The 24,996-nt window shown below is 48.1% G+C and overlaps 2 protein-coding genes across 3 annotated transcripts in view; one reads left to right on the top strand and one right to left on the bottom strand.

The window, feature by feature from the left end:
• The window catches only part of LOC102448772 (phosphatidylinositol 3,4,5-trisphosphate 5-phosphatase 2-like), a 60,413-nt gene extending 49,560 nt beyond the window's left edge, over window positions 1–10,853 (top strand). Inside the window, 1 exon segment of the mRNA XM_075940798.1 lies at window positions 5,600–10,853. Within this exon segment, the coding sequence (XP_075796913.1) occupies window positions 5,600–6,716 (1,117 nt within the window). The 3' untranslated portion in view covers window positions 6,717–10,853.
• A 2,009-nt stretch (window positions 10,854–12,862) lies between these two features.
• Window positions 12,863–23,190, bottom strand: LOC102449336 (diacylglycerol O-acyltransferase 2-like). 2 transcript variants are annotated; one of them, XM_075940800.1, is made up of 8 exons: window positions 23,051–23,190; window positions 21,067–21,195; window positions 18,062–18,169; window positions 16,456–16,526; window positions 15,511–15,715; window positions 14,184–14,358; window positions 13,499–13,701; window positions 12,863–13,039 (listed from the first exon to the last, which is right to left on the bottom strand). In XM_075940800.1, exons 1-8 carry the CDS (start codon window positions 23,088–23,090, stop codon window positions 12,888–12,890), a joined length of 1,083 nt encoding a protein of 360 aa, XP_075796915.1. In that variant the 5' UTR covers window positions 23,091–23,190; the 3' UTR covers window positions 12,863–12,887. The 2 variants fall into 2 exon arrangements, with proteins under 2 accessions (XP_075796915.1, XP_075796914.1); XM_075940799.1 differs by having other exon boundaries at window positions 12,863–13,042.
• Between the last annotated feature and the right edge of the window lie 1,806 nt (window positions 23,191–24,996).

Below are 24,996 nucleotides of genomic sequence, written 5' to 3' on the forward strand. Positions count from 1 at the left end.
GGGGCAGAGGGAAGCTACTGCCAGCATCCAGGGTTTGCAGGGAGTAGGGAGCTGGGGCAGTGACATGTGGGGAGCCAGAGAGGGGGAGCTGGCAGGAGGCTGAAGGTGCAGAGGGCTCTGAGAGCCAGAGGGCAATGAGGGAGGAAGAGGGTGCAGGGGAGGAACAGGGATGCAGGGGGCACTGGCCCCAGGAGCAGCTGCACTGTAGTTCCAGCTCCAGCAGCCGCCCACCGTGTGGCCTCTCCTGGGAGCAGCTGGGCAGCCACCATCCGACCACGGCCGCAGCTCCAGCCCTGGGAAGTCAGGGACAGCAAAGACCTGCTCATCTGAGCCCTCACTCCCTCACCAAGCCCAGCAGCAGCAGCAGCAGCTAACCTTGCACTGGCATGCTGCTGCATGGCTTTGCTGCGGAGGCGGATGGGACTAAAATTCTCTCTGCACGCCTGCGCAAGCACACACCCTAGAGGTAACTTAGGGCACAAGGCTACATAAACAGGTCGGCACAGTGGGCTGAGAAACTGATGCCTGTGGAAAGTATCACAGTTGATCAGGAAGTTCAGTGTTTCTCCTGCTCTGGAATACCAAACCTCCCACGGCACAGTCACCTGGCATTACAGTAAAACTTAGCACTGACTCACAAGGCCAAGGGCCTCCTCCCAAATCACCAGCAACATTTCTTGTGGTGGCTGGATTTCCTGTGGCAGTTTCTCAAGGAAGTTTTTATAACCAAAGACAATGCCACAATACTGGATCCCCTACAAGAAAGCAAAGTCACAGCTTGCAGAAGTGTCCAGCTTCTGGTAACCGCAGCTTCCGTGAAGGTTGCAAGACTTTCCTACTTTCCCATTTTCCTCCTCTATTTACAGTGGAATTGGCTGAGCTCCCTTTGTTAATATTTGATAGGGCATGCCTGCCCTCTGAACTCAAAGCATTTGCTCTCCAAGGATACTGAACATAATTTAGCTCTGTAATAAACCTGTGCTGCAACCTGCACCTTTGGTAATTGGACGGAAATTGCAGAAAATGTTTTATTAAGGGCTTCAAGATCCAATTCCATCTGGAACACAAGTAAATACTGCAATCAAGAGTTTGCAATGATTGACATTATCATTGCATATCCTGTGGGTGGAAACCCTATACAGCAGCCTCGTTTGTTCCCTTTGCACATCAGTCTGACCTACATCCCAATGCACCTGCAGTGCTGCTATCATTGTAGGTCCAGGGCCATAGTCACGGATCAGGACCCCCATTGTACTAGGTGTTGTACAGACAAGTAATGAGGAAGATAGTCCTTGCTGCAGAGAGCTCACAATCTACACGTCAGACAGGCTACAAAATGATGGGGACTAATTTAGAACCACTCAAGAGAGAGATCTTGGAGTCACTGTGGATAGTTCTCTGAAAACATCCACTCAGTGTGCAGCAGCAGTCAAAAAAAGCAAACAGAATGTTAGTAATCATTAAAAAGGGATAGGGAATAAAACAGAATATCTTATTGCTTCTATATAAAGCCATAGCACGCCCACATCTTGAATACTACGTACAGATGTGGTCGCCTCAACTCCAAAAAGATGTATTGGCATTGGAAAAGGTTCAGAAAAGGGAAACAAAAATGATTAGGGTTTTGGAACAGGTCCCATATGAAGAAAGATTAAAAAGACTAGGACTTTTCAACTTAGAAAAGAGGAGACTGGGGGGGAAGAGTGTATGATAGAGGTCTATAAAATCATGACAGGTATTGAGAAAGTGAGTAAGGAAAAGCTATTGATCTGTTCCCAGAATGTAAGAACTAGGGGTCACCTAATGAAATTAATAGGTAGCAGGTTTAAAACAAACAAAAGTGGCTATGTCTAGACTGGCATGATTTTCTGCAAATGCTTTTAACGGAAAAGTTTTCCATTAAAAGCATTTGCGGAAAAGAGCATCTAGATTGGCACAGACACTTTTCCGCAAAAGCACTTTTTGCGGAAAAGTGTCCGTGCCAATCGAGACACACTTTTGCACAAAAAAGTCCCGATCGCCATTTTCGCGATCGGGACTTTTTTGCGCAAAACAAATCTGAGCTGTCTACACTGGCCCTTTTGCGCAAAAGCTTTGCGCAAAAGGGATCTTTGCCCGAACGGGAGCAGCATAGTATTTCCGCAAGAAGCACTGATTTCAGACAGTAGGAAGTCAGTGTTCTGGTGGAAATTCAAGTGGCCAGTGTAGACAGCTGGCAAGTTTTTCCGCAAAAGCAGCTGCTTTTGTGGAAAAACTTGCTAGTCTAGACACAGCCAAGGAAGTTTTTCTTCTTGCAGCGCACAGCCTCTGCCAGAAGATGTTGTGAAGACCAGGACTTGAACAGGGTTCAAAAAAGAACTAGATAGATTCATAGGGGTTAGGTCCATCAATGGCTATTAGCCAGGACGGGTAGGAATGGTGTCCCTAGCCTCTGTTTGTCAGAGATTGGAAATGAATGACGGGCGAGGTAACCTGTTCTGTTCACTCCCTCTAGGGCATCTGGCATTGGCCACTGTTGGAAGACAGTATACTTGGCTAGATGGCCCTTTGGTCTGACCTGGTATGGCCATTCTTATGTTGATATAAGGGGTGGATGAAAGAGACAAACAGGATCAGAGCTGCTATAACAAAATAATCAGTGGTCTGGCTATTGCAGGCTTCTGCCCTGCAACACTGTGAACCAGGTCCCCACTATCATGCACCAGCACCTTGGTTTTTTTCTGAACATGGCTACAGTTGTGAGCCACCTCCAGCTTCTCTAGCCTCAATGCCTTTGATGAGAAAAATATAGCAATTTTATAGAGTAGTGGATTTTTTGCCCAGAAAGGACTATTAAGACTGTCTAGTCTGACCCCCAGTATGACACAGGCCAGAGAACTGGCCCCCAGTAAACAGCATCAACCACTTACCTATAGCATGTCGGTGTTAGAGAAAGATCCAGTCTTGATTTAAAGACTTAATGATTATTGCCCTCAATGTAAAAAATATGCACTTTCTTTCTAATTTAAATGCATTTAGCTTCACCTTCCACCTTGGATCACATTATGCCTTTTTGGACTAGATTAAAGAACTGTCTGCTCTCAGAAATCTTTCCCCCACATAGATACGAATAGGCTATGAACAAGTCACCTCTCAATTTTCTTTTGGATAAACTTGATAGATTGAGCTTCTGAACACTTTCCAGCTAAGGATGTTTTCCAGATCTCCAGTCATCCTGTTAGCTCTGTTTTGAGCCCTTTACAATTTTTCAACATTCCTTTTGAAAAGCAGCCTGCAGAATTGGACACACTGTTACATGAGTCATCTCACTAGTGCCCCATGCAGAGGTAATACCAGCTTCCTACTTCTACTTGTATGGCCTTGTGTAGACATCTAAGGTCATATTTGCCCACTTTGCAACAGCATTGCACTGGGAGCTCACATTTCTGCTCACCTACCATGACCGTGTCTGTGTCACTGCATTCTAGAATGCAGTGGCCTATCATTAAATGTGACCTACTTTCTTTGTTGCGAGTATGACACATCACTGGCTGTATTAAAATATATATTATTCAAATGAACCCACTTTCCCAAGCAATCCAGGTCAGCCTGTACAACTGGTCTGTCCCCATCGCTATTTACCAACTTTTGTGTCATGCTTTTCTTCCGGATTATTGATAAAGCTATTTAACAGTGTTTGACCCAAGAACAGAGCTCTGCAGGCCCTTGCTAGGAACACACACATTGGATGACTATTCCTTGTTTACCGTTACTTTGTGAGATTATCATGTAACCATGTTTTAATCCATTTAATCTTTTGATGCTGAAAACATTGGTTGGAATGGGAATGACCAGCCAGTCAGTGGTGCAACAGACAGCTTGCCCTTTACAGTATACACCTTCTCCATCCCTGGCCTCAGCCTGTGGTAGGAAACTTGTCTTTTATAACAGGGCTTCAGAGCCGGTTTCTGCAGGTTGCTTCTGGCAGGACATTCCATTGTGAGGGGGGTAACTAGCATAGCTGGTGATGGGATGTGGTGCCAACTGAGTGGCTCTCCTGAGAGACACTGGAGCCTGCAGGACACCGCTTACCAGCTCCTGCCCTGGGACTGAGAGGCCAAATGTCACAGATGCCCTTTATTCGTGAAGGAGGCCTGGTCACCCAGCACAGCTTTCACCTCTTTACGCTTTTTGTCCTTGTCTTTGATGCGATTTTGATCGTTTGTGGAGCTTCAAAGTGTTGACTTCACAAGGGACACCAGAGCATGGTGATAAAGCAAGTGTGGCCATGTCATCCAGTGCTGCTTAGAGCAACTATTTTGTGCAAGTCAGCTGCACTTTTGTCCTCTGTGACATTGGGAGTTTTCAGTGAGTTTTGTGGGTTGCATCCTCCTGGTGTCTGCCTGTGGTTGCACATTCCAGCTGGTACCCTGGTGATGAGCTGCTGCCTTTCTGACAATGCCAGGCAGGGAAATGAGCTAATTTCAGAATCTCTAGTGAGATTCTGGGGGCTGCTGAAGTGCTCAGAATCTTCTGGGGCTGGACTCTCTGAATGAAGCTAGCATATGCAAAAGCGACAAGGTGTTCTGTAGCACCTTATAGACTAACAGATATATTGGAGCATAAGCTTTCGTGGGCAAAGACCCACTTCATCAGATGCATGGTCTTTGCCCACGAAAGCTTATGCTCCAATACATCTGTTAGTCTATAAGGTGCCACAGGACTCCTTGTCGCTTTTGCAGATCCAGACTAACAAGGCTACCCCTCTGATACTGGTAGATGCAAGTTACTCATCTCCTGCAGGGGAGAATCAGGACTCTGGACTGTAAATATTCAGAGATCCAAGTGGAGCCATTTTATGGCTTTTCCCCTGCCCTCTGGAGTCATTTGTCAGACACATACAACTCCTGGGCCCCTGCCGTTGATATGCAATCTGGGACATATCCCTCACAGATGCACAGGGATGAGACTCAGTTTTGTAATGACTCTTCTCGGTGTGCCTCAGAGATCAGTGTTCTGAAACTGGGAATGCCTCCAGGTTGGGGGAATCTGAGGCCCCTCTCAATGTTCAGTGTCACAGAAAGTCTTCTCCAAGAGGCCCCTTTAGCAGCTCCCTAGTGATATCTCCAGAGCAGAATGCACCTGGAGGTGAGACTCTTTCCTTGGTAAATCACTCCTCTGGGATTTGCAGCATGCTTGAAGTCATGCCAATTAGTCTGAATCAGTTTTCGAGAGGCTGTGCTGGCATTGAGCATGGGGCTGCGATGGCTCATAAAGGTCTCATTGTTAAGGAAACAGTAGGATTATCAGAGTAGCTGCTAGAGTTTGGGGGTGGGGAAAGAAACAGGCTTTTCTTCTGATGCATATTTGTAGGGTTTTATATGTGCTTTGTGTCACTGAGGGAGCTTAGAAAGGGGAGTTATCAAATGCTCTTGGCTGTGTAAAGAGCCAAAGGTGGGTGGCATTGGACCCCTCTTCCCCCTGCGAAGATCATCAAAGCTGCTGGAATGCCTGGGAGAGGAAGGTCTGACCCTATTTCCGCCCCCCACCCCCAGCAACTTCTTACCTGACAGTGACTGGGATCAGCAATTAATGGATGTTTTTATTATTGCCTTTCCAGAAATTGGCTTCAGGCAATGGCCACTTCAGTGGGGACGTTCCCAGTTGCTCTGTTGGTGCCAACACCTGCGTCCCTGCTGACAGCAAATACCACCAGCCAGGGCAAAGAGAACTGTGTCTTCAATGAGGAGTTTAAATTCATCCTGCTGCCAGTGTCCTATGCGCTTGTCTTTGTGGTGGGGCTGCTGCTCAATTCCTGGGCCTTGTGGATGTTCATCAGTAAGATGAGGCCATGGAATGCCACCACCACTTACATGTTCAATCTAGCCGTCTCTGACACACTGTACGTACTTTCCCTCCCCACGCTGGTCTATTACTATGCTGACCGCAACAACTGGCCCTTTGGGGTTGGCCTCTGCAAGATTGTGCGCTTCCTCTTCTATGCCAACCTGTACTGCAGCATTCTCTTCCTCACCTGCATCAGCGTGCACCGCTACGTGGGGATCTGCCACCCCCTTCAGTCGCTCGGGTGGATGAAGACCAAGCATGCCCGCCTCATCTGCGTGGGTGTCTGGTTTGTCGTCACCATCTGCCTCATACCCAACCTGATCTTTGTCACCACCAGCATCAGGGGGAACGACACCCTTTGCCACGACACCACCAAGCCCGAAGAGTTTGACCACTACGTGCACTACAGCTCCTCAATCATGACCCTCCTCTTCGGCATCCCCTTTTTGGTGATCATTGTGTGCTACAGCCTGATGGCTAAGAGACTGTGGAAACCCAGCCTATCCAGCTCCAACCAGAGCATCCCCTCCTACAAGAAACGCTCTATCAAGATGATCATCATTGTAATCACAGTCTTTGCCATCTGTTTCCTACCCTTCCACATCACACGGACACTGTACTATACCTCCCGGCTCCTCCAAGCCAACTGCAGAACCCTCAACATCATCAATTTCACCTACAAGATAACACGGCCCCTGGCCAGCATCAACAGCTGCATAGACCCCATCTTGTATTTCTTGGTGGGGGATACCTACAGGGGAAGGCTGCGTCGAGCTGCGATCAAAATGCCCAGATCTCAGCACACATCTACATTAGCCTTTGTTTCTCATCTCAGAAAGAATGGCTTTTCTACCTCCCGAGATGCCAGCTACTCCACCACTAATGCCTGAGAAAAGGGGGTTCGAAACTGACAGATAAAGGAAGCAGTGAGGGGTTTTGAAAGGACTAGGCAGGGCCTGGGCAGCAGGTATGCATCTAGGCCAGAACGCGGGACCAGCATTAGGGAAGCCAGTAGAGTTGCAGGTTTAGGCTCCGTACAGAACGGATGCCTCTGCTTAATCTCTGTAACTTATTTGTCCACCGTGCTGCGTCTGCTTCTGACAGTCATTCTGGCCCCCACGTTAACCTCTGAATGCTTTGAACTAGGTTTACATTCCCACTCACCAAGCATGCTCCACCCCGTCACACCAACTGAACAACTGTCCCAGAGCCAGGGACGTTCCTGGTCTTGTCACAGCTTGGGAAGACTGTCCTAATACCAATGGGAGGGAGGAGAGAAGAGACCCCTACATCCCATAACATCCATTCCATAAGGAAATGGGGGAGCCCAGCAGGATGGTTGTATGAAGGAAGTGTATGAAAAGAATCACAGGTAGTGAATCCCCTGCTTGAGACGCAAGTGGGGGCAGAGCAGTGGGAAAGGAGGGCATGTGGTGACACTGCTCTGGTCAGAAGCCTGAGACCAATGAGATGGAGCATTTTACTATGGGAAAAGAGCCAGGAAGTTACCACAGGACACAACTGGCTACCTGATGCCTTCTGAGAGAAGCCCAACTAGGCGGTTTCAAGCAGCCTGGAGCTCTGGGCTACAGACAGGGGCGAACGCAGCCCAGTACAGTGCTAAAGAGTGACACGCTGGGTTTAATGATATGCTATATAGTTGTCATCGAGGAAGATGAAGAGAAGCTCATGAGAACAGTGCAGGTGCTAAATGAGGAAGGGAAGTGGTTTGGACCGATTATGAATATCAATAAAACGAAGACAATGGTATTTGGAGATAAGGAAATAGGAAGGAAGATCAGTGTAGATGGGATTGAACTAGAGAACGTAGAGAAGTTCATGTATTTGGGGAGCAACATGACATATGATCTAGACTACAAGAAGGAAATAGCGACTAGAATAGTGAAAGCAAGAGCGAGTTTGAAGGCGATGGATAAGATCTGGAAAAGTAAAGTGATTAGCTTAGGAATGAAGCTGAGCATCTTGAAAACGTGTATTTAGCAGCATGTTGTACAGATGTGAGACATGGGTGATAAGGAAAGATTCGAAGAGAAGGATATTGGCATTCAAAAGGAGTTGTTATAGAAAGATCCTGAGAATAGGATGGATGCAGAAGGTCTCCACGAGGAATTATATAGGAAGATACGGCCTAAAGAGAACCTACGGCGGAAGGTTATACAATGGAAGTTACAGCTTTTCGGGTATATCTGCAGAATGAACGATGAGCAAAAAGTTAAGATCCTAGTATTTGGCATAATGGATGGTCCGAATAGGAGAGGCAGACCCCATAGAGAATGGGTAGATGATATAGTAGATTGGTGTGGAGCTAGCCTACAGAAACTAAGCCACTCCACACTGGACAGGGAAAGATGGAAGGAAATAGTGAGGGAGGCATCGGACACCAACGGGCATTGAGCCTATGGCTGTTGATGATGATGATGATGATGATGATACAAGGGTGGAGAGTGGTCCCAGGTGAGAAGGAAAGTGCCTGTTTTCCCAGGCACAGAGAACACTTTTAGAACTTCCTTGAAAGTGACCCAGGGAAAATAGAGATCCCTGCTGAAAAATAAACAGGGATAATGCTGGCAGAAGAGATTTAGCACTTTATAAACAGTAACTAACTGATGGGTTCAATGCTGGGTCAAAGGGCAGGGGAATAGAGTGGAGGTCCCACAGCTAGGACTTTAGGAGCAGCATGTGCTATTGAGGACAACACTTAGTTCAGAAAGGAAAGGGGAGAAGAAATAATTGACCGGGATTCCTGGGTCCAGTGGCCTGGCCTTTTGCTGGCCTTACTTTCAGTGGTAAGAGGTCTGTCATAACAGGAATCTTTCCCGGCCATGCTCAGAGCATGCTCTGTCATGGCCAGAGTCAACATTTGTAGGGAGCAGTGGCTGCTATGCCAGCTGTGAGCTCCCTGCTGGCAGAAGAATGTCTCCAGGATGGTCATTGACTTCAATTCATTTCCTCTGCTTCCCTTTTGTGAAAGGAGCTGAACTGCTGGGGATGGTGCAGGCACCATGCCACAAGGCAGCCAGGGTAGGCAAGGGAGCACTTTCAGGGCCCTGGCTCTAGCAGTGCGGAGGAGAGATTGGGACTGGTTCTGGCAGGATGCAGGTGAGGGGGTGGAAATGCACACAGGGTTAAAGGCTGTGCAGTGGTCAAGGAATTGTGTGGGTGGGTGTTGTAGATGCTGATACATGTCTCCGTCCCTTTGTGAATGGGAGGACATAACTCACCATATAACTAAGAGAGAAGACATCACAGCACCTTTGCCCCCATCCCCACTCTCCTAGCTTCAGGTGGTTGGGCAGAGAGCCCAGGGCAATGAAGGCCGTGAAGATAATTAATTGATCTGTGAATAAAACTTTCTCCTGAGCAACTTTCCTAATGCCCAGGAGAGGACTGTTCCTCTCCCTACCGTCACCAAGAAAGGAACGAACAAAGGAAACAACTGGCATGAGAATCTTGTAAATGCCTCATTAAAGTTCCATTTGGCTCAACCAGACCATGAAGTGTCCATTGCTGAAAGCTGAGAAAGGAAGGAACGCCGGGTGACACGTGTCTGCCCGAGCACAGTGGCTTGGCACACTTCCATTGGGCCTCAGGAGAGTTCACAGCCAGTCTACCCTCAGGACTCCAGGATATAGCCAGCATGAGCTTTCCACTGCACTTAGTGGGGAGCTAGCTAAGAGCACAGTTACCTCTGGATAGGTCTTGTAAGGGGGAAGGGCATTAGAGGAGAAGGCCTAGGAGGATGGTTTCCCAGGGCCTAAAAAGAAGGTTTTAGATGATTTGTGAAGTAGGTATTGTACTGAATGGAGACTCCAAGCTTAGTCTGTTTTACTCCTACATTTCTCCTGCTGGGGATATTACCCCTGTCCCTTTAAGTCTGCACTTAGTGGGCTCAAGTGTTCAAGTAGAAAGGTTTTCTGCTCAAGAAGCAGAAAGGCCTGTGGTAGAAAGGGAGCTTTTCCCCTCCTTTTGCTAGTCTTTTCCACCACTGAAATGGCTTTCACCCAACCCAGCACCACCTACCACCCCACCCACCATGTTTCACTGCCTCTCTCCCAATTACACAGGCTCTGGCATGTCAGCCTCTGAACTCTGTCCGTTAGATTCTGATTTCTCTCCCACTTCATAGTGGGAGTCAAAGGGCAAGGAAGATTCACTGCTTTTCTCAGCCAGGTATCGGCCAAACTCCAGCAAGCATTTCTAAAGCCATCAAAAAGCACCCCGAGCCCATGAAAAGACTGTAGCATGACCTGGCCTGGCACTTAGGTTGACTGGGGCTTATATGTTTGCATTTAACATTAACATTTCTGCAGCTAAGCCAGGTAATTGGGAGTGTTATGTATTCAGAGGCACTATAATAGGAAGTTAACAAGCTCTTTGGAATCTATTGCCTTTATTGGTGTTTACTTTTGAAATGTTTGCATAGCTTTTTTGTTGAATTCTGCGTGGGCATAGGGTTATGCTGGTGAGGGAATATACAGGTAAGAGTGTGAAGTGCTCCGGTGATGATGCTGGATCCTTATGACTAATACAGGAGATCCTAATGGCTATGATATTCCACGTACTAGAATTCATAAACCCAGCCTGCCTCCTGTGGGGTACAGAACTAGGGGACGGGGGAAGATATACACAGGGACAGACCCATCTCTACCACTGGCAATCTGAGAGGGGAACTGAAAAGCAGCTCCCGATGGCATGGAGTTCACATGACTCTGTCTGCCCCCTAGAATGATCTTTGCTTTCAAAACTGCTGCCGTCTACACCCAGGGCACAGCTCACCAGGGTGCCCCTGGCCTGGGTCCAGCATTGTTCCATTTCAGGAGGCACTACCCAATTACCTACAGTGAAGCAAAAGGGTCAGGCTCACAGATGGGTCCTGTGCCATCACATTCTCTGCTTGCAGAGGCTGAGGATAGGGGTCAGATGCAGAAGCTGCCCTCTACTCATGAATCCTCTCTAAGGTCAGAAACAAGCTTCCTAGTAGCTTATTGTTGGCCTGGTCCTTCACTCGTGCTGGGTGCTCTGCATCAGGTGCTGCTGTCCTCCACCCCAGAGGTGGCTGCATTTTAGTGGACACATAGGCATGCAAGTTGCTATGGGAACCCTGGGGAATAGAGGAAATGATTACCATTGTTTTAGCCTGCTCCCTCACAGGCTACTGGAAAGCTGTGCCTGCCTGTGCCATGCCCCTAATCTGCATTCTCCAGGGTTTAGTACCAGCATGTCCCACGAGCAGGGCTAATCCAGGCCTTACTTTGCTGGCAGTGCAGGCAGCCTCAGACATTCCCCACTTGGAGGCCCTCAGCAGCTGCTCCATCCAGCAGACCTCAGGCTGAGGCTTTGCTGGCAGATAGAGTGGAACTCCGCAAGGAGGTTAATCCCAGCTCTCATGCTGGGCCTTCCCCATGCTGCTACCAGCTGCCTGACACTACTCTTGGAAAAAAACACACCGAATCCTGGGACCAGAGCTAAGTGCCAAGGACACCCCTTCCCTTGGAAGAGAATGCCCAAGCTCAGTATGTCTCACTGGCAGAAAGTTATTTCTGAGAGAGTTATTTCTGATGCATTTTCTCATCATCAGTTTCCTCCAAGTTACTCCTGCCTTTCCCCCTAACTAACCTCTTGCCCTCCCTTGGGGGACACGCTGGTCAGAGGTTTGAAGACTTGGCCCATCTCACTTTATCCCTCTGGGCTTTCCCTCCAGACTCCTGGCATTTTTTCTTGCTCTGCTCAGATCCCTTTCCACGTGGTGCCCAGAAATCACTGCAATCTTGCAGGTGTAGCTGCCCCAAAGACTCTGCTATTACGGTTCTGGGACCTGGTGTCTCTCCACATGCAGCTCCAGGTGCACTGGCCTTTCCTGCTGCCAATCACAGAGACAGGGACAAGAAATTGTGGGGCTGGGACCCACAAGCAAAGTGGTAGAGGGCACTTATGGGGGCATGGGGAAAACACAGGGATAGGCACAGCTCAGGCAAAGAACAAGATGCGTTGGGACGGGGCGATGCAAATGGAGAAGCTTGTGTATCCTGGCTATGTCCTGGCCAGAGTCTCACCAAGCTTCCCATGAACTCCCGACTGGCCATCCTTCCTCACTGGGGGAAGTCATGCCCCCCTCCCTTGATTCTAAGGCCAAGGCAAAGCTGCCTTTGCTAAGCGCCACTGGGAAAGCTCTCCAGCCCAGCACACATGTCCCCTCGGGGGTAAACAGCTTGCTGTGCCTGCTTGCAAGCTACACATTTATACAGCAAAATGGAGGTGGAAGGACAAACTTTCCCAGGACAGGCTCCATTCTACCTGGGCACCAGGGACAGGCAGGGTTACAAGGAGTTGAAGCTGCTCAGCTTTCCTTAGGCAATGAGTTGAGTCAGCAGCCAGCTCCTCTGAGACCCTCAGTCTCAGGGCCCTGGGCCCTCACAACATACCCTACATGGTAATCCTGCTTTTCCCCCTATGGTGTCCATCTCACTTTCCCTCCTTCCTACTCAGAAGTGGATCCTGGGGCAGAGTTTAGCCTCCAGGTTTACACTCCTCTGTTCCATTAGCAGTAGCACAAAGCTTCCATTCATCTACTTCCAGGAGGTCAGGGTCTGGGCCGAGGAGAAATGTCCCCACACACGTTCCCCCATGTCTAGGCATCTGCTAACGTGCACACTCCCCATCCCCTGCAAGTCCCAGCACCTGCCCTTCCTGTGCCCCCCTCCCCCTTTCCTGAGGGGGCTTTAAGGGCTGAGCAAGTCAACTCACTGCATTGTCCATTGGAGCGAGTAGAAAGCACACAGGAAATACTGGAATAGCTCTCTCCGCCCTTCATTCATCTTCTGGAGGGAACAAACAGAAGGAATGGCCGGGACAGCACTGAGGGGACACACAAGCAAGGCACCAGAATAGAGGGCAAGCAGTAGCTGGGGTTCAGCTGAACAATATGTCCCTGAGAGCCCCCATCCTGCCAGGTAAGCTGCCATTCCCACCTCCAAGAGCAAGCAGCCTTTGAGAGTTAAGGTTTGGCTGCCCCAGGTCTCCTGGCTTCTCTTTGGCCTCAGTCACAGGATCCTTAGCTCGTCCGCCTCTGACAGGCCATACTTGGCTTTGTGGTCATTGAAGAGTTTGAGCAGGGAGCGGATATACATCTCATGGTATAGATCCACCATCTCATGGCTTGGCTCTTTGATCCTAGGCACCGTCACAGGTTCTCCTACTGCCAGAGACAGAAAGAGGGTGGAAAAGTGAATCCTAAGAGCCTGGAATAAACCAATGGGTACAGCCGGGTGGGACTTCCTGCCTATCATAATGATCTGGGTCTTGGAAAAGTAATGCCAAACTTCTTACCTAGTGCACTTTTACATACAGGCAGTACCACAGACACCGCACCAGCACCTGGCCATAGGCATGGGGCAGAGAGGGAGGGAGGAGAACTCACTGTGCTTTGCGATAGTGCCCACCCACTGCAGGTTCACAACCCCACCTCCGGGCCCACTCTGCCCATTACTGGATTTTACCCCTCACATCATGATGAGTTTTTGGCTTCCAGACCTGCCACAAACTCAGTGGCAAGAGAAACTCTCTCTGTCAGCTTAGACAACCACCTCTACCTACCAGTGCGGGGGCTTTTAGAGCAGCCAAAGCCATGTGAGAAGAGTAAGGGGATACTCACTGACAGTGGTGATAGGCTTGGGGTAGGGCAGGAAGCCACGGGAATGGATTGATGTTAAACCCCGTCCGTAGAAGACGCAGGGAGCAAAGCCCACCAGCTTCTGGAACCTCTTTTGAATGCCCCGCATCCAGCTGCCCTCCTCAAAAACCACCTGCTGGAAGAGGTCGTTCTCACCAAAGGAGAAGGCAGGAACCAGGTGTGCCCTGTGGGGAGAAAGCATTGTAGCATGAGTGCCGTCTGCAGCCAGTGCCACACTCCCAAGGAAGCACTTGCTACCATAAGTGAAGGAGAATTTGTATAGCGGGGCAGCGGGGGAAGGGGGCTGGGCACCACTGAACCAAGATGTCAATCCTGTATATATCAGAATGCCAGGCAGTGTGGCTGTACCCCAGCACCTCTAGTGCCAGCACCTATGCTCGCTATTGCACCCCTGCACCATGGGACCCTCTACAAGCCTGATCATATTGAACCAATTTTCCTTGGGCGTCAGTTGAAACACACTCACTATCCTATTTTCTGGGTCCTAAGGAAAGGCAGGCCAGGGAGGGGCTGCCTAAGAGACATACCAGGCCTTGTCCCTCGTCAAGTGGCTGGTTTGGTGAATCCTGGGGTGCTTTGCTCCTGACCAGTTGCTACCAGGGGAGTCGGAGGCCTCTCAGGACAGTATCTGAGTGACCATACTCACCCATGCTGCAGTGCCATCCGAACAAAGCCCTTGCGGTTTTTGAGGATTAATGTGGTGACTCCTGGCTTGCAAGCCAGTGATTCAGCTGCACCTCCAATCACGATGGCCACAGCATTCCCGCTGCCATTCTGTGACAGCAGGTACCCTATTGCCCGGCGTGTCACGGGGCACAGGCCTAAAGAGCAGAGAACCAAAGGGCATGAGGAGCACTACAATGGAAACTACTCGTGCCCCACTTGACTGACAATCCATTGACTCACCATCTGACTTGGGGGACAGACTCCTTACCCCAGTCTCTGAATGAGTTTGTGGAGCTTAGAAACCTGCTCAGATTTGGGGAGAACATTCCAAAGAGAGAGGGATGATTAGGTGCCCTCCACTCAGGCATTCAGAAGACACAAGGGAGTTGTTCTCTTTCCTTCCCTCAGCCTAGAGCCACCATGCTGTAGATCTATGTCCCTGCCCAGGGGTCCAACGTGTGGAATAAGGGCAACCTCTCTTGTCCACAGAGGAGCCGTGGGGTCTCTTGCTCTGGAGAATGCAACAGCCTAAAATGGGAGACACACTGGCTCCTGGCTCCTGAATGCCTGTGTTAGCCACCAGCCCCGGGAGCAGCAGCTCTGCCAGGCAGAAAGTAGTTTCCCAGGGCATGCCATCGTGGGACCGTTTTCAGGGACTGAGCCTGGGGACTGACACTGGGGGATGGGAGGATATAGAGCAGGGCACACTCTCCATGTCTGTGCTGCATGAAATAAGACAGTTGCTCAGATCTTTGAGCTTTCCCAGGGGATGGCACAAGGAATAATACCTGGGGAACCCTATGTAGCCCTTGAAACACCTGAGCTCTATGGCATTCCCCTGTCTTTCCTTCTCTAGGGCCTGGTTGTGGCATGGAACTCATAGAACTCCATCACTCAGCCCAGGCTGAGGGGCAGAGGCAGAGCAGGAAGGGGCAGGCTGGAGTAGTGATATGGGCAGTAGCAGAGCATTATGGGAAAATCCCTGTGAGATGCTGACGGCACTTTGTCTGGCTCAGATAGCAGTATCAAACCAATATTTTGGCAAATACTAAAATTTGCTTTATCCACAGAAAAAAACACACTTGAGAGTAGAATGTCGTCACCAGCACTAGATTCGGTACCTAGAGGGTCTGAAAGGGGCTTTGGCAAACGCTGCAGAGGGAAAGGGCTCAAGTGATCAGTGATGCAAAGAAAAGGAGAGATGGCTATTGTCGAGACCTACTGGGTCTCTTGTATTAGGCACATCTGCAACACTTCCATGGTGATTCTCTAGAGCTGTGTGAGGGACATTCTCTGAGCATGCTCACCTCCACTCATCAGGTACTCCCTGAAGACAGGCAGCCGGAAATTGCCAGCCAGCGTTGCGAGGAAGGGTCTTATGCCAGGGAACTTCTCAGAAAAGCCAGTAGACTCGGTGATGAAGTTGCAGAAGGCCCCAACACAGAGGATCCCATGGGGGTGTGCACCGATGATATAATTGTGACTGGGGAGGAGGCTGTGAGTCTTTACCAGCTGGAGGGAAAAGATACACAGTCAATGGGGTGGGTGGGAAGAAAGAAAGGGGATCTGGACCCTTCATTCCAATGCGTGGCTCCATCACATGTCTCTAGGTATGACGGCAAGTGGGCAGTGCTGGATAAACGCCCACATGGCAATCCCCACGTGCACAATCCCCCCCTCCTCAAACAGATGGGCAAATCAGCACATTCCTGAGCTGAGCTCTGCGCTGTGGTTTAGTCCCCCACCCAAAGTAAACACATGTGCTGAACAGCTGTTGAATTGCTGGATTTTGTGGGGTCCTTCAAGATTCCATTTGGGCAGAATGATCTGAACCCAGACGTGATTCTTCTGATCCTGTGAAGAGGAAGGTGTCTGTCTCAAATGTCCACTAGGGGGTAGCAGCAGGTCACATTAAAGGAGATACATTTTTGGGACCATATTTCACGGTGGAATTTCCACCATCAATTTTTAAAACAAATGTCTATTGGCTTTAATGGGAACGCCATGCTCTGACCTGGCATCTACAGAACAATGAGTGTGTCGTTTCGGGGGCAGGAGGATGTACTGGGCACCCATGAAGCTGCCAGCAGCCGGGCGGCAGGATGTTCAGTGAGACACAAGAGATTTAGTCAGGCAAGGGGCTCAACAGAGATGCCCAAGAGAAACAGGAGCTTGTCTAGGGGTTTCCAACAAATCTAAATGCTACAGTATAGCACATACTGTAAGTATAGCATTTGCCCAGCACAACTTACCTGAACAGGGAAATAATCTCGGAAGTGGTTCCAGACAGGCCAGTTCCGCACCCACGTGGACCTCCTCCCACCTGCAAAGCACACAAGAGGGAGTAAGTGGGGGGGCAAGACCCAGAACATGGAGCATACACACTGACACTGGGAGGACAGAGTCCACTCCCACTGGGAATCTGGCCACTTCCTCTTCTTTTTAGCCCTTGCCTCCCAGCAGACCAGAGGTAGTCAGAACATTGGGACTACATGATTTTTTCTCTTTTACAGTAATAGTTCGCAGTGATGTGCAGTTTTTGTTGGAAGGATGTGAGAGATTGTACTGTGTAACCTGACAGTGCACTGCCCTGGGATGTGGGAAATCTAGGTTCAAGTCCCTATTTGGCCTGACTCAGAATGATTGTAGATGAAAACCGCTGCTCTGAATCAGGCATGCAGCAAGAATTTGAACCTGGATCTCCCATGCCACAGGTCAGCTCGTTAATCACTAGAATGGACGTGTGCATTCTGGTGTGAAGAGACACATTCTGGCACAATTCAGTTTCAGCCCAGTTGTCCAAAAGGTTGTTTTATTCCAGGGTGGAATAAAACAGCTTTGAAACCTTGGAGGTTGTCATGAAAATCAGTTCTATCCTGTTCTCTCACAGGGCCAATGTCTACTTGGGATGTTATGAGTTGCTGCTCCAGTGTCATACCACAGAGCTGCTCCTTCACAGAAGTTCCCACAACAAACTGGTTCCTTTCTCTGTCCCTACCTCCAGCCCCCAGATATCTTGCAGATAAAGCCGTGCCGCTATCCAGGTAGGGCCAATAACAGATCATCACAAACAGCTGCAGCTTCAGACTGCATTCCCCAAGGAGACACCATGTGGTAACCATACATCTCAGCCAGGCCAGGGATTGCTGGAAAAACTGACTCTTTTGAGGAACCCCGGTGCCTCTCTAGGTCCATCTTTGTCACAAGGCAAGAGAAATGAAGAGAAAAATGGGACGTTGGCTCTTTCAAGAATCTTACTTGCTCTGGCTGCTTATGCCTCAGTTGATGTAATGTTTCTCTGTGCATATTTGCTCCCTATTAGAAGGGCTCACAACTGCTCAGAACAATGTCATAGGACCAGTACTGCTAACAGATAAAGGAGAGTCTCCTTAATTTCATTTGACAGGAGTCTGTGCTTCTGGACTATCCCCACTACTTCTGTAAAGTTGCTTGGTGGTTATGAACTTGTTACAATAAGAGGAACAGAATAGAAATTAAAGTTCCAGGAGCTGTCAGGGTCACATTTTAACCACTTGTGTCACCAGGCAGTTGTTGTGGAAGGACTAATCATTAAAGATTATTAAATAAGCAGACAAATCTTGGAAGATGAGAGGGGGGAAAAGATGAAGAGCACATGAAGATCTTTGCGCCTACTGATGTAAACCTTATGGTTTATACTCTCTCTCTCTGTACCTATTTCCCTGGTTTCTGGGAAATGCCTTTTGTTTGAGTGTGAAAATACTTTCAGGATGCACATGCATGGGGTTGGACAGACATCTGAATCCTCCAGGAAGTCTGTCTCTCCTCTCCCTGCTAATCATGTATATACACAGTAAATTAGGCTGTACCTTCCCATACCTTGCTCCGGTGCGTCCCAGTCAAAGATTACCCAAGCAATGTAGAGAGCAGAAACTGGCCAGAAACTGGTGAAAACCAAATAGATGAGGAGGACCAGGAAGACGATTCCTGAGGAAACCACAAGCCAGAGGTTAGTTCACGTCTCCCTGTGTAAAGATACATCCGACCCAGCAGTTCCTGTTCTCTAGAGATTGAGTTTTCACTGCACCATACCATAATGGCCTGGATCTAATGTGGGATGGGATGAATACCCACACTAAATCCCAGGCTCTTTGGGCCAGTTCAGAATTGGGCAAATCTTCCTACGAACTCCAGAAAATATCTGATTCCTAGATAGCCACATAGCTGTCGCTTGGCCCTAGGCCAAAAGGCCTTCTTGCTGTGTGCGCTGACTGGGCTGTGTTTCAACACAGATCAGCTGATCCAGACTCATTAATTGGAAACCTCCACGCTGAATCTCCCAGGGCAGAATAGCCAGATCAGCTTTGCTCACTAAGATAATTTGAGGCCCTAATTCACTAACTGTGGTGCTCCCTGGAGAAATAGGCTGTGGTTTAGACAAGATTCAAGTCATTTTACTACTGTCATCTTCAGCTGCTCTGGCCTGGCTAAGCCCCATAGCAGTAAAGTCTCAAAAGTCTGGCCTATGCTGGAGCCATTCTGATGGGGAATTACGGGCTCCAGTTTTCCTAGTGTAGGTGCAGCCTGTGTGAGAGAGACACGTTGCTAAAGCTGAAAATCAGCTCTCAGCAACAGGAGAAGCTTCTAAAGAAGGAGGCTGTGTCTGGCCAAACAGCTTCCAATAGGAGAAAGCCTGCTGAACCAGAACCCTTCAGACCCCCCCCCCCCCCATATAGTGTACTCAAGTTACAGCTCACCTCCAGCACATGGAACAGCCAGGAAAGAGCATGAAAGACAGACTGCAGCAACCAGACAGGCTGGGGCTGAGCCTGAGTCTCACTTTACTCCTCTGTGCCACTTGCTAACCCACCTCTGGTCTCAAAATGCAGCTTCCCCACCACTGAGTCTAATGGTGAGAAGCTAATTCTGTGTTTGTAGAACTCATCCCTGTGCGTATCAGTATCATTTCTATTGCAGTAGCACCTGGGGCCCCAATCAAGAACCACTGTACAAGGCACTGTACAAAGAGAACTAAATGATGGCTTCTGCCCCCATCAGGTTACAGCCTAGGACTTTAGGCAGCAATGTCTCAAGTCTCTTAGGGTATGTCTACAATTGCACCACAGTTCGAACTAGGGATGCAAATGCAGGCATTCGAAATAGTCAATGAAGCGGGGATTTAAATATCCCGCGCTTCATTAGCATGATCTCGCCGGCGTGCTAGTTCGAATCACAGCTGATTAGGAATAACGTTAGTTCGAACCAAGGGGTTTGGTTAGAACTAATGCATCTCGGCGCGCACTTCCTGGTTTGAATCAGCTGATATTCAAACTAGCGCGTGGCGAGATCATGCTAATGAAGCGCGGGATATTTAAATCCCCGCTTCATTGACTATTTCGAATGCCTGCATTTGCATCCCTAGTTCGAACTAGGGTGCAAGTGTAGACATACCCTTAGTGTCTCAACTACATATACACTCTCCTGAAAAGCTGAAGTCATACACTAACCCTCCCATTACTTTTGAATCAATTACTCTGTAACAAGCACTAACTCAATCTGATTTGCAAGTGGTAGACCCAAAACAGAATGCTGCAGGAAAAAAAATTAAGCTAGCATGAGGTCTGGTGTCACAGAGTGCAGCTGGGGGTGTGTCTGTGAGTCAAGTTGCCTCCCATCCTGTAAGTAGGGGAGATAAGCTGTAGAACAAGGCTACGCAACTTTGGAAGCTCCGGGGGCCACAATGATACTCACAGCACATCATGAGGGCTGCAACTTAAGTGTGGTTGCATGTACATGCAAATGGCTTCTTTCATACTGACAGGCATGAATACAACGATTAAGGCAAGACTACACAACACACAGGCCCCATTTAAGTCAGTTCTGCTGATATTAATAAAATGCAATATTTACCTGATTTCCACCCGTATGACAGCACTTTTAATGAGCAATGACAGTCCAGGAATTTAACTACTAAAACACACATCAACAAAGACCATTATGTTGACTACTTTTTTGTTTTGGCTCCCACCTGCGGGCTGCAAACAAATATGCTGCGTGTTGAGCAGACCTGCTGTAGGATCTGAATCTTGTTTGGGATTCTGATCTATTCAACTTTGGCAATGCTCAGCGTCCCCAGTGAGGATCAGGACCTTGTACTGAAAACTCTGTACAAATACATACAGAGAATGTCTCTGCCCCCCACCTCAAAATCCACAGTCTGAGCTTTTTCAGGAGAGTGGGGAGGAGGCAGGTGCACAGGAGAAGAGGGTAAACATTGTGGGTCTTTGTTTTCAGGCGCTGGGAACCCACGTTGACTAGTGTTTCGGGTTGTCAGCGTTTAAAAACAAAAACAGACCCTTCGTGTCTCAACTGCTGAGAAGGTGGACTGGTGCCAGGATAATCTGAGGACAGCTAGCCCACACCTATACAAGGGCCTTTACACCAAAGCATGTGTCCTTTCGCAAGTCCTAAACATAGCCCCAGCAGGCAAGGAGAGCAAACAGCCCAAGAGTGCACACCATGCTGCATTGCTGTGAGGGGAAAGGGAGGCTGCTTCAGGTTCACACAGACTTCTGCTCCTACAAAAAGTGTCAAGGGGTATTCTTCTGAGATCTCGTCTGAAAATCCTTCCCCTGCTGACCCGCAAAGCTCTCTTGCACCCTCACTCCCCTTAGAAAGGCTGCTGTTCTGGCTCCATTCCCTTGGGCCTTAGTGTTAGATTTTCTGATGTTCTGAATTTTTGTGAAGTTACAAACCATGGTGCTAGGGACAGACAGTACCCAATCACACAAACCCCGCTGCAGAATCTCAGGATCTCACAGCAGAATCTGAGTGGTGGGAGACACGGAGATCATAGTGCCCCTCCTGCCAGCTGGTCTACTCACCCATCAGCAGGAAGGTGAGGACCCACTGCAGGACTGAAAGGAGCTGGATGCATGTTCGGAACTCCCACTGCGAAGGCCAGGGCACGGTGAGCAGAGTGCGCAGGGCAACCTGAACGCTGGCACGGCTCCCTGCAAAGTACACACACCTTTTGGCTTGCACTCGTGATCGATCACTTCCTGACCTACTGCTGGTCATGCTGCACTTACCCGCTGAGACCTTCCAGCCTCTCCCGCCCAACAAACAAACAAACAAACAAACAAACAAACAAACAAACAAACCTCACAAGCCCAAAAAGTGCACACAGTCCCTGTACACCTGGAGCCTTCCACGCATGCTCGTGCACACACACATACAATCCCTCTGCCACATGCACAAACCATTCCACCAACACATATTTTCACCCTATTTCCAATACAAAATACAAGTGCACCTGTAGATCCTCACACCTCCGCCCACAAACGCACTCAGGACTAATCCCTCAGTGGTCATCTCCAAGTAGCCCAGGCTAACAAGTGAGGAAGGTGAACATGGAGCTCAGAGCAGAGGTGATCAGAGGGGCAACAAGCAGGTGGGAGAGACGGCAAGGCCCAGTGGGGCTCATATGCTGGGATGGGGATGAGGGTGTGATGGGCTGACACAAATGTTGCTGGGTGAAGGAAGCACATCTAGGTTGTTTCAAGCTCCTGAGGGCAATGGAGCCTCCTCTAGAGTCTCGGGACGTGTCTCCTTGGGTCTACTCAGCTTGATGGTGAGGGAGTTTGGCAAAACATTCAACTTTCAAAGCTGGCCAGATCCTGCCCAAGGTTGGGGTGTCACTGATGCTTCCAAGGCAGCAGACCATCCTTCCTAAAGATGTGAGGTGATCTAGGGAAGCCTGAGCTAGGAAAATGGGAAGTGGGGGCAAGTCCCATCAGGCAGGAGTGTCCCAACTAGTGACAAATGAGTCTAGCTGTGCAAAGCTCGCTGTCCTGTCCTGCAATGACTGGTAAGGGAGTGCGGGGGGAGCTCATTACTGCTCCCGGCCTTGATTTCTGAAAAAGGGAGTTCAACAACACCACATTGCTTCACTTCTCCTCCCTCGCACTAACCTTGGTGAACGATTAACTCCCACAAGGCTGCTGGCTCACAGGGCACTCAGAAGGATTGCACAGAGCCACTGTTGGCCTTCCCATGGCTGCAAAAATAACTTTGGCAGATGTGCTAATTCTGAGAACTCCTAACAGAGGTATCTATCTACATGGCTAGAACAAAGGGGCCCTAGCATAAATTGTTGTGCTGGATCAGAGGAAAGTCAGGAATAAGAGGTCATAAAAAGACAACAAATCTCAATTTGGGTCAAAACTCAGCTTCATTCCTTTCAGAGGCAAATCCAGATCATGGACTGGGAGTGGAAATTAAATGACTATAATTTCTATAAAGTCTATAAAGCTCTCATTGAGTTGGAGTGCATTTATTTTCTTCCCCAGTGTGGTTTACCAAGTTCTATCAAATCCATCACTAATCCCCTATACATGCCAGACAGATTCCCCAGTGTACCACACCAGCTCCCAGAAATCTCATACACCACAATTCGGCCCTTTAGTTCATTATAGGCAAATCCATCACACTACTCAGATAGACTTAGTTTTCACCCCTGTTAAAATCAGCAGGAATCTTTCCTGAGTAAGAGCTGCTAGATGCTTTCTTTTGATTTGGACTATGTCTGAATTAGCACAGTCAAGAGGGAGAATTTTCCACCCTTAGAAGCCCCCCGTTTTGGGGAACTACCTGATGCTCATTTGCAATGCCAATTTCAGATAACTTATTCCTGAAGATTTTGGGGGGACTTTTGCTCTGCTGATGTTACACAATATTTACGAGCAACTTTTCCCTTTTTATTAAGCAGTCTAAAACAAATGTATAACAATCATTAATCAACTGATCAGAAACTGGTAAGTTTAGAGCATTATAAATAACTTCAAATTCACTTTGCAATTCTCTTACCACTACGATTTTGGGAATAGGCTGCAATAATTGTTTTCATGTTGATGACAAGTTCTCTCCCAGACTTTGAATCCACAGGTTAAAAGGCAAGTTTGCAAATATCAACCTGTGCAACTGATTGTATGCCCAACTACTTTGAAGCTCTCTGGTCCAAGGTAAACTGCCTACTTTGGAGGGGTGGTGGACAAACCCTGCCCTTCATTTGAAAAAAGCAAGAAGAAAAAGTGTTAAGGAGGAAAAGGAGTCAGTAGAAGATCCCAAGTGACTATTTCCACAAAGGATCTTGCACCTTTCATCCATTTATCCAGCATTGTGTACATTTGTGTATTTTCATCACAAGATACTTGCCTGAATCTGTCCTCCCCCCAGCATGGAATGGTACTTTCCTGGGTATGTCACAAACTACTTTCAGGCATTGGTGGTGGGATTCTAATTAAAGGCAAGTTGAAAATGTCAAACTCAATCACCATTTATTACAGGAATATAGCATTTGCCAGACTGCCTCAGACATTAAACACTATCCAATATATTCAAGAAGGCAGAATTACTTTACTCCCCTCTCCTACAGTTAGGCAAATTAGTCAGGCTTCACAGAGGAAAAAGCTCCTTCCTACTCACTGCAGCACAGATTATCTCTTGATATAGATTCCTTGTCCTAGATATTCTTGAGACTCTGAATGCTCTTCCTGCTACCCATCTCCTCCAAGGCTTACTGGAAATCACACCAGAACCACAGAAGCAGAAAGAAGACACAAATCAAAAACCAGAATCAGAGTTCTGGGCTGTGATAACCCAGGATTGATCCATTGCCCATTGAAATCTTTCTAATGCCTTCCGGGTGCTGGAGTGGACTCCTAGGTATTGTATATCTAGACGTTCTGGGTCAGGCATCACTCGAGATTGCCACTGGATGTTCTGCCTCTTGGCTCTGCTCTGCTAGGTATTCAGCTGTTGCTGGTTCAAACTGTTTAGGTGACCTGAGTACCAAGATGGACACTTATTTTCTCTCTTCTCACCTTCCACTTTTCTGCAATTTTCACAGGCGAGAAGTTTCAGGTTCGCTGTTAAAACAGGGCTAAAATATCTTTTTAAACTGGCAGATTGTAGCTTCAGAAGAATGGATTCCACTTTCATCATTACCACTGCTAAAGCTACATTCACCAATAGACACAGAAAGTGTGTCCCCCATTCCCAAATGCTGATAAAAATACAAGCCTTTGCACATGAACCCTTAGTGCAAAGAGAGGCAGCTTTAGGCAGCTCTAACACCAAAACCACAGCTTCTGTCAGCTGTTATATTTGGGTTTAGAAGGTACTGAAAATCAAGGAGGAATTTTAGGTTGTAGTAAGGCTGAAGGAAGCTTGACAAATGAAGGAGAAAGTATATATGTTGTATACTTGCTTGGAATTTGCATCTATAGTTTTGATGAAAGCTAGCAATAGGTTACCTTGTTCTGTGTGTTTGCTACAGACTACTTTGGCTTTGCAAATCTGTAAGGATTCTGGATTGCTATAGGTCAATAGTATATATTCACTATAGAATGAATGGTCTTCATCACCAAATACAATTTGCTAGCCTCACAGCTGTTTCAGCTTGATGCGGAATGGACGAGGTTGTATATACTGATGAACCTCCAGATAATACTGGCTCAGCAGGGGTCTTAAGAAGTTAGGGAAAGGTATTGGACTTTGGTCTGCTTCTCAAAATTACATTGAACCTTGGTAAATTCCAGATAAGGCTTAAATTAGCATCTTCTACCAAGTCAACGCCACGTATTGTGAAGATTTAAATTGATTTTTCATTGAAAATGCTAGGCTTCTCTCATCTAAACAACTGGACAGGATTTTGTGCTCTAGTTTGACAGTCAGTCAAAAAGGACACTTACCTTATTGTAACTGCAGTTATTTGAGAGGGTTTGTCCATATGAATGCTACTCTCAATGCAC

The sequence above is a fragment of the Pelodiscus sinensis genome, chromosome 13, assembly GCF_049634645.1.
Source record: "Pelodiscus sinensis isolate JC-2024 chromosome 13, ASM4963464v1, whole genome shotgun sequence".
In the NCBI taxonomy this organism is placed as follows: Eukaryota; Metazoa; Chordata; order Testudines; family Trionychidae; genus Pelodiscus; species Pelodiscus sinensis.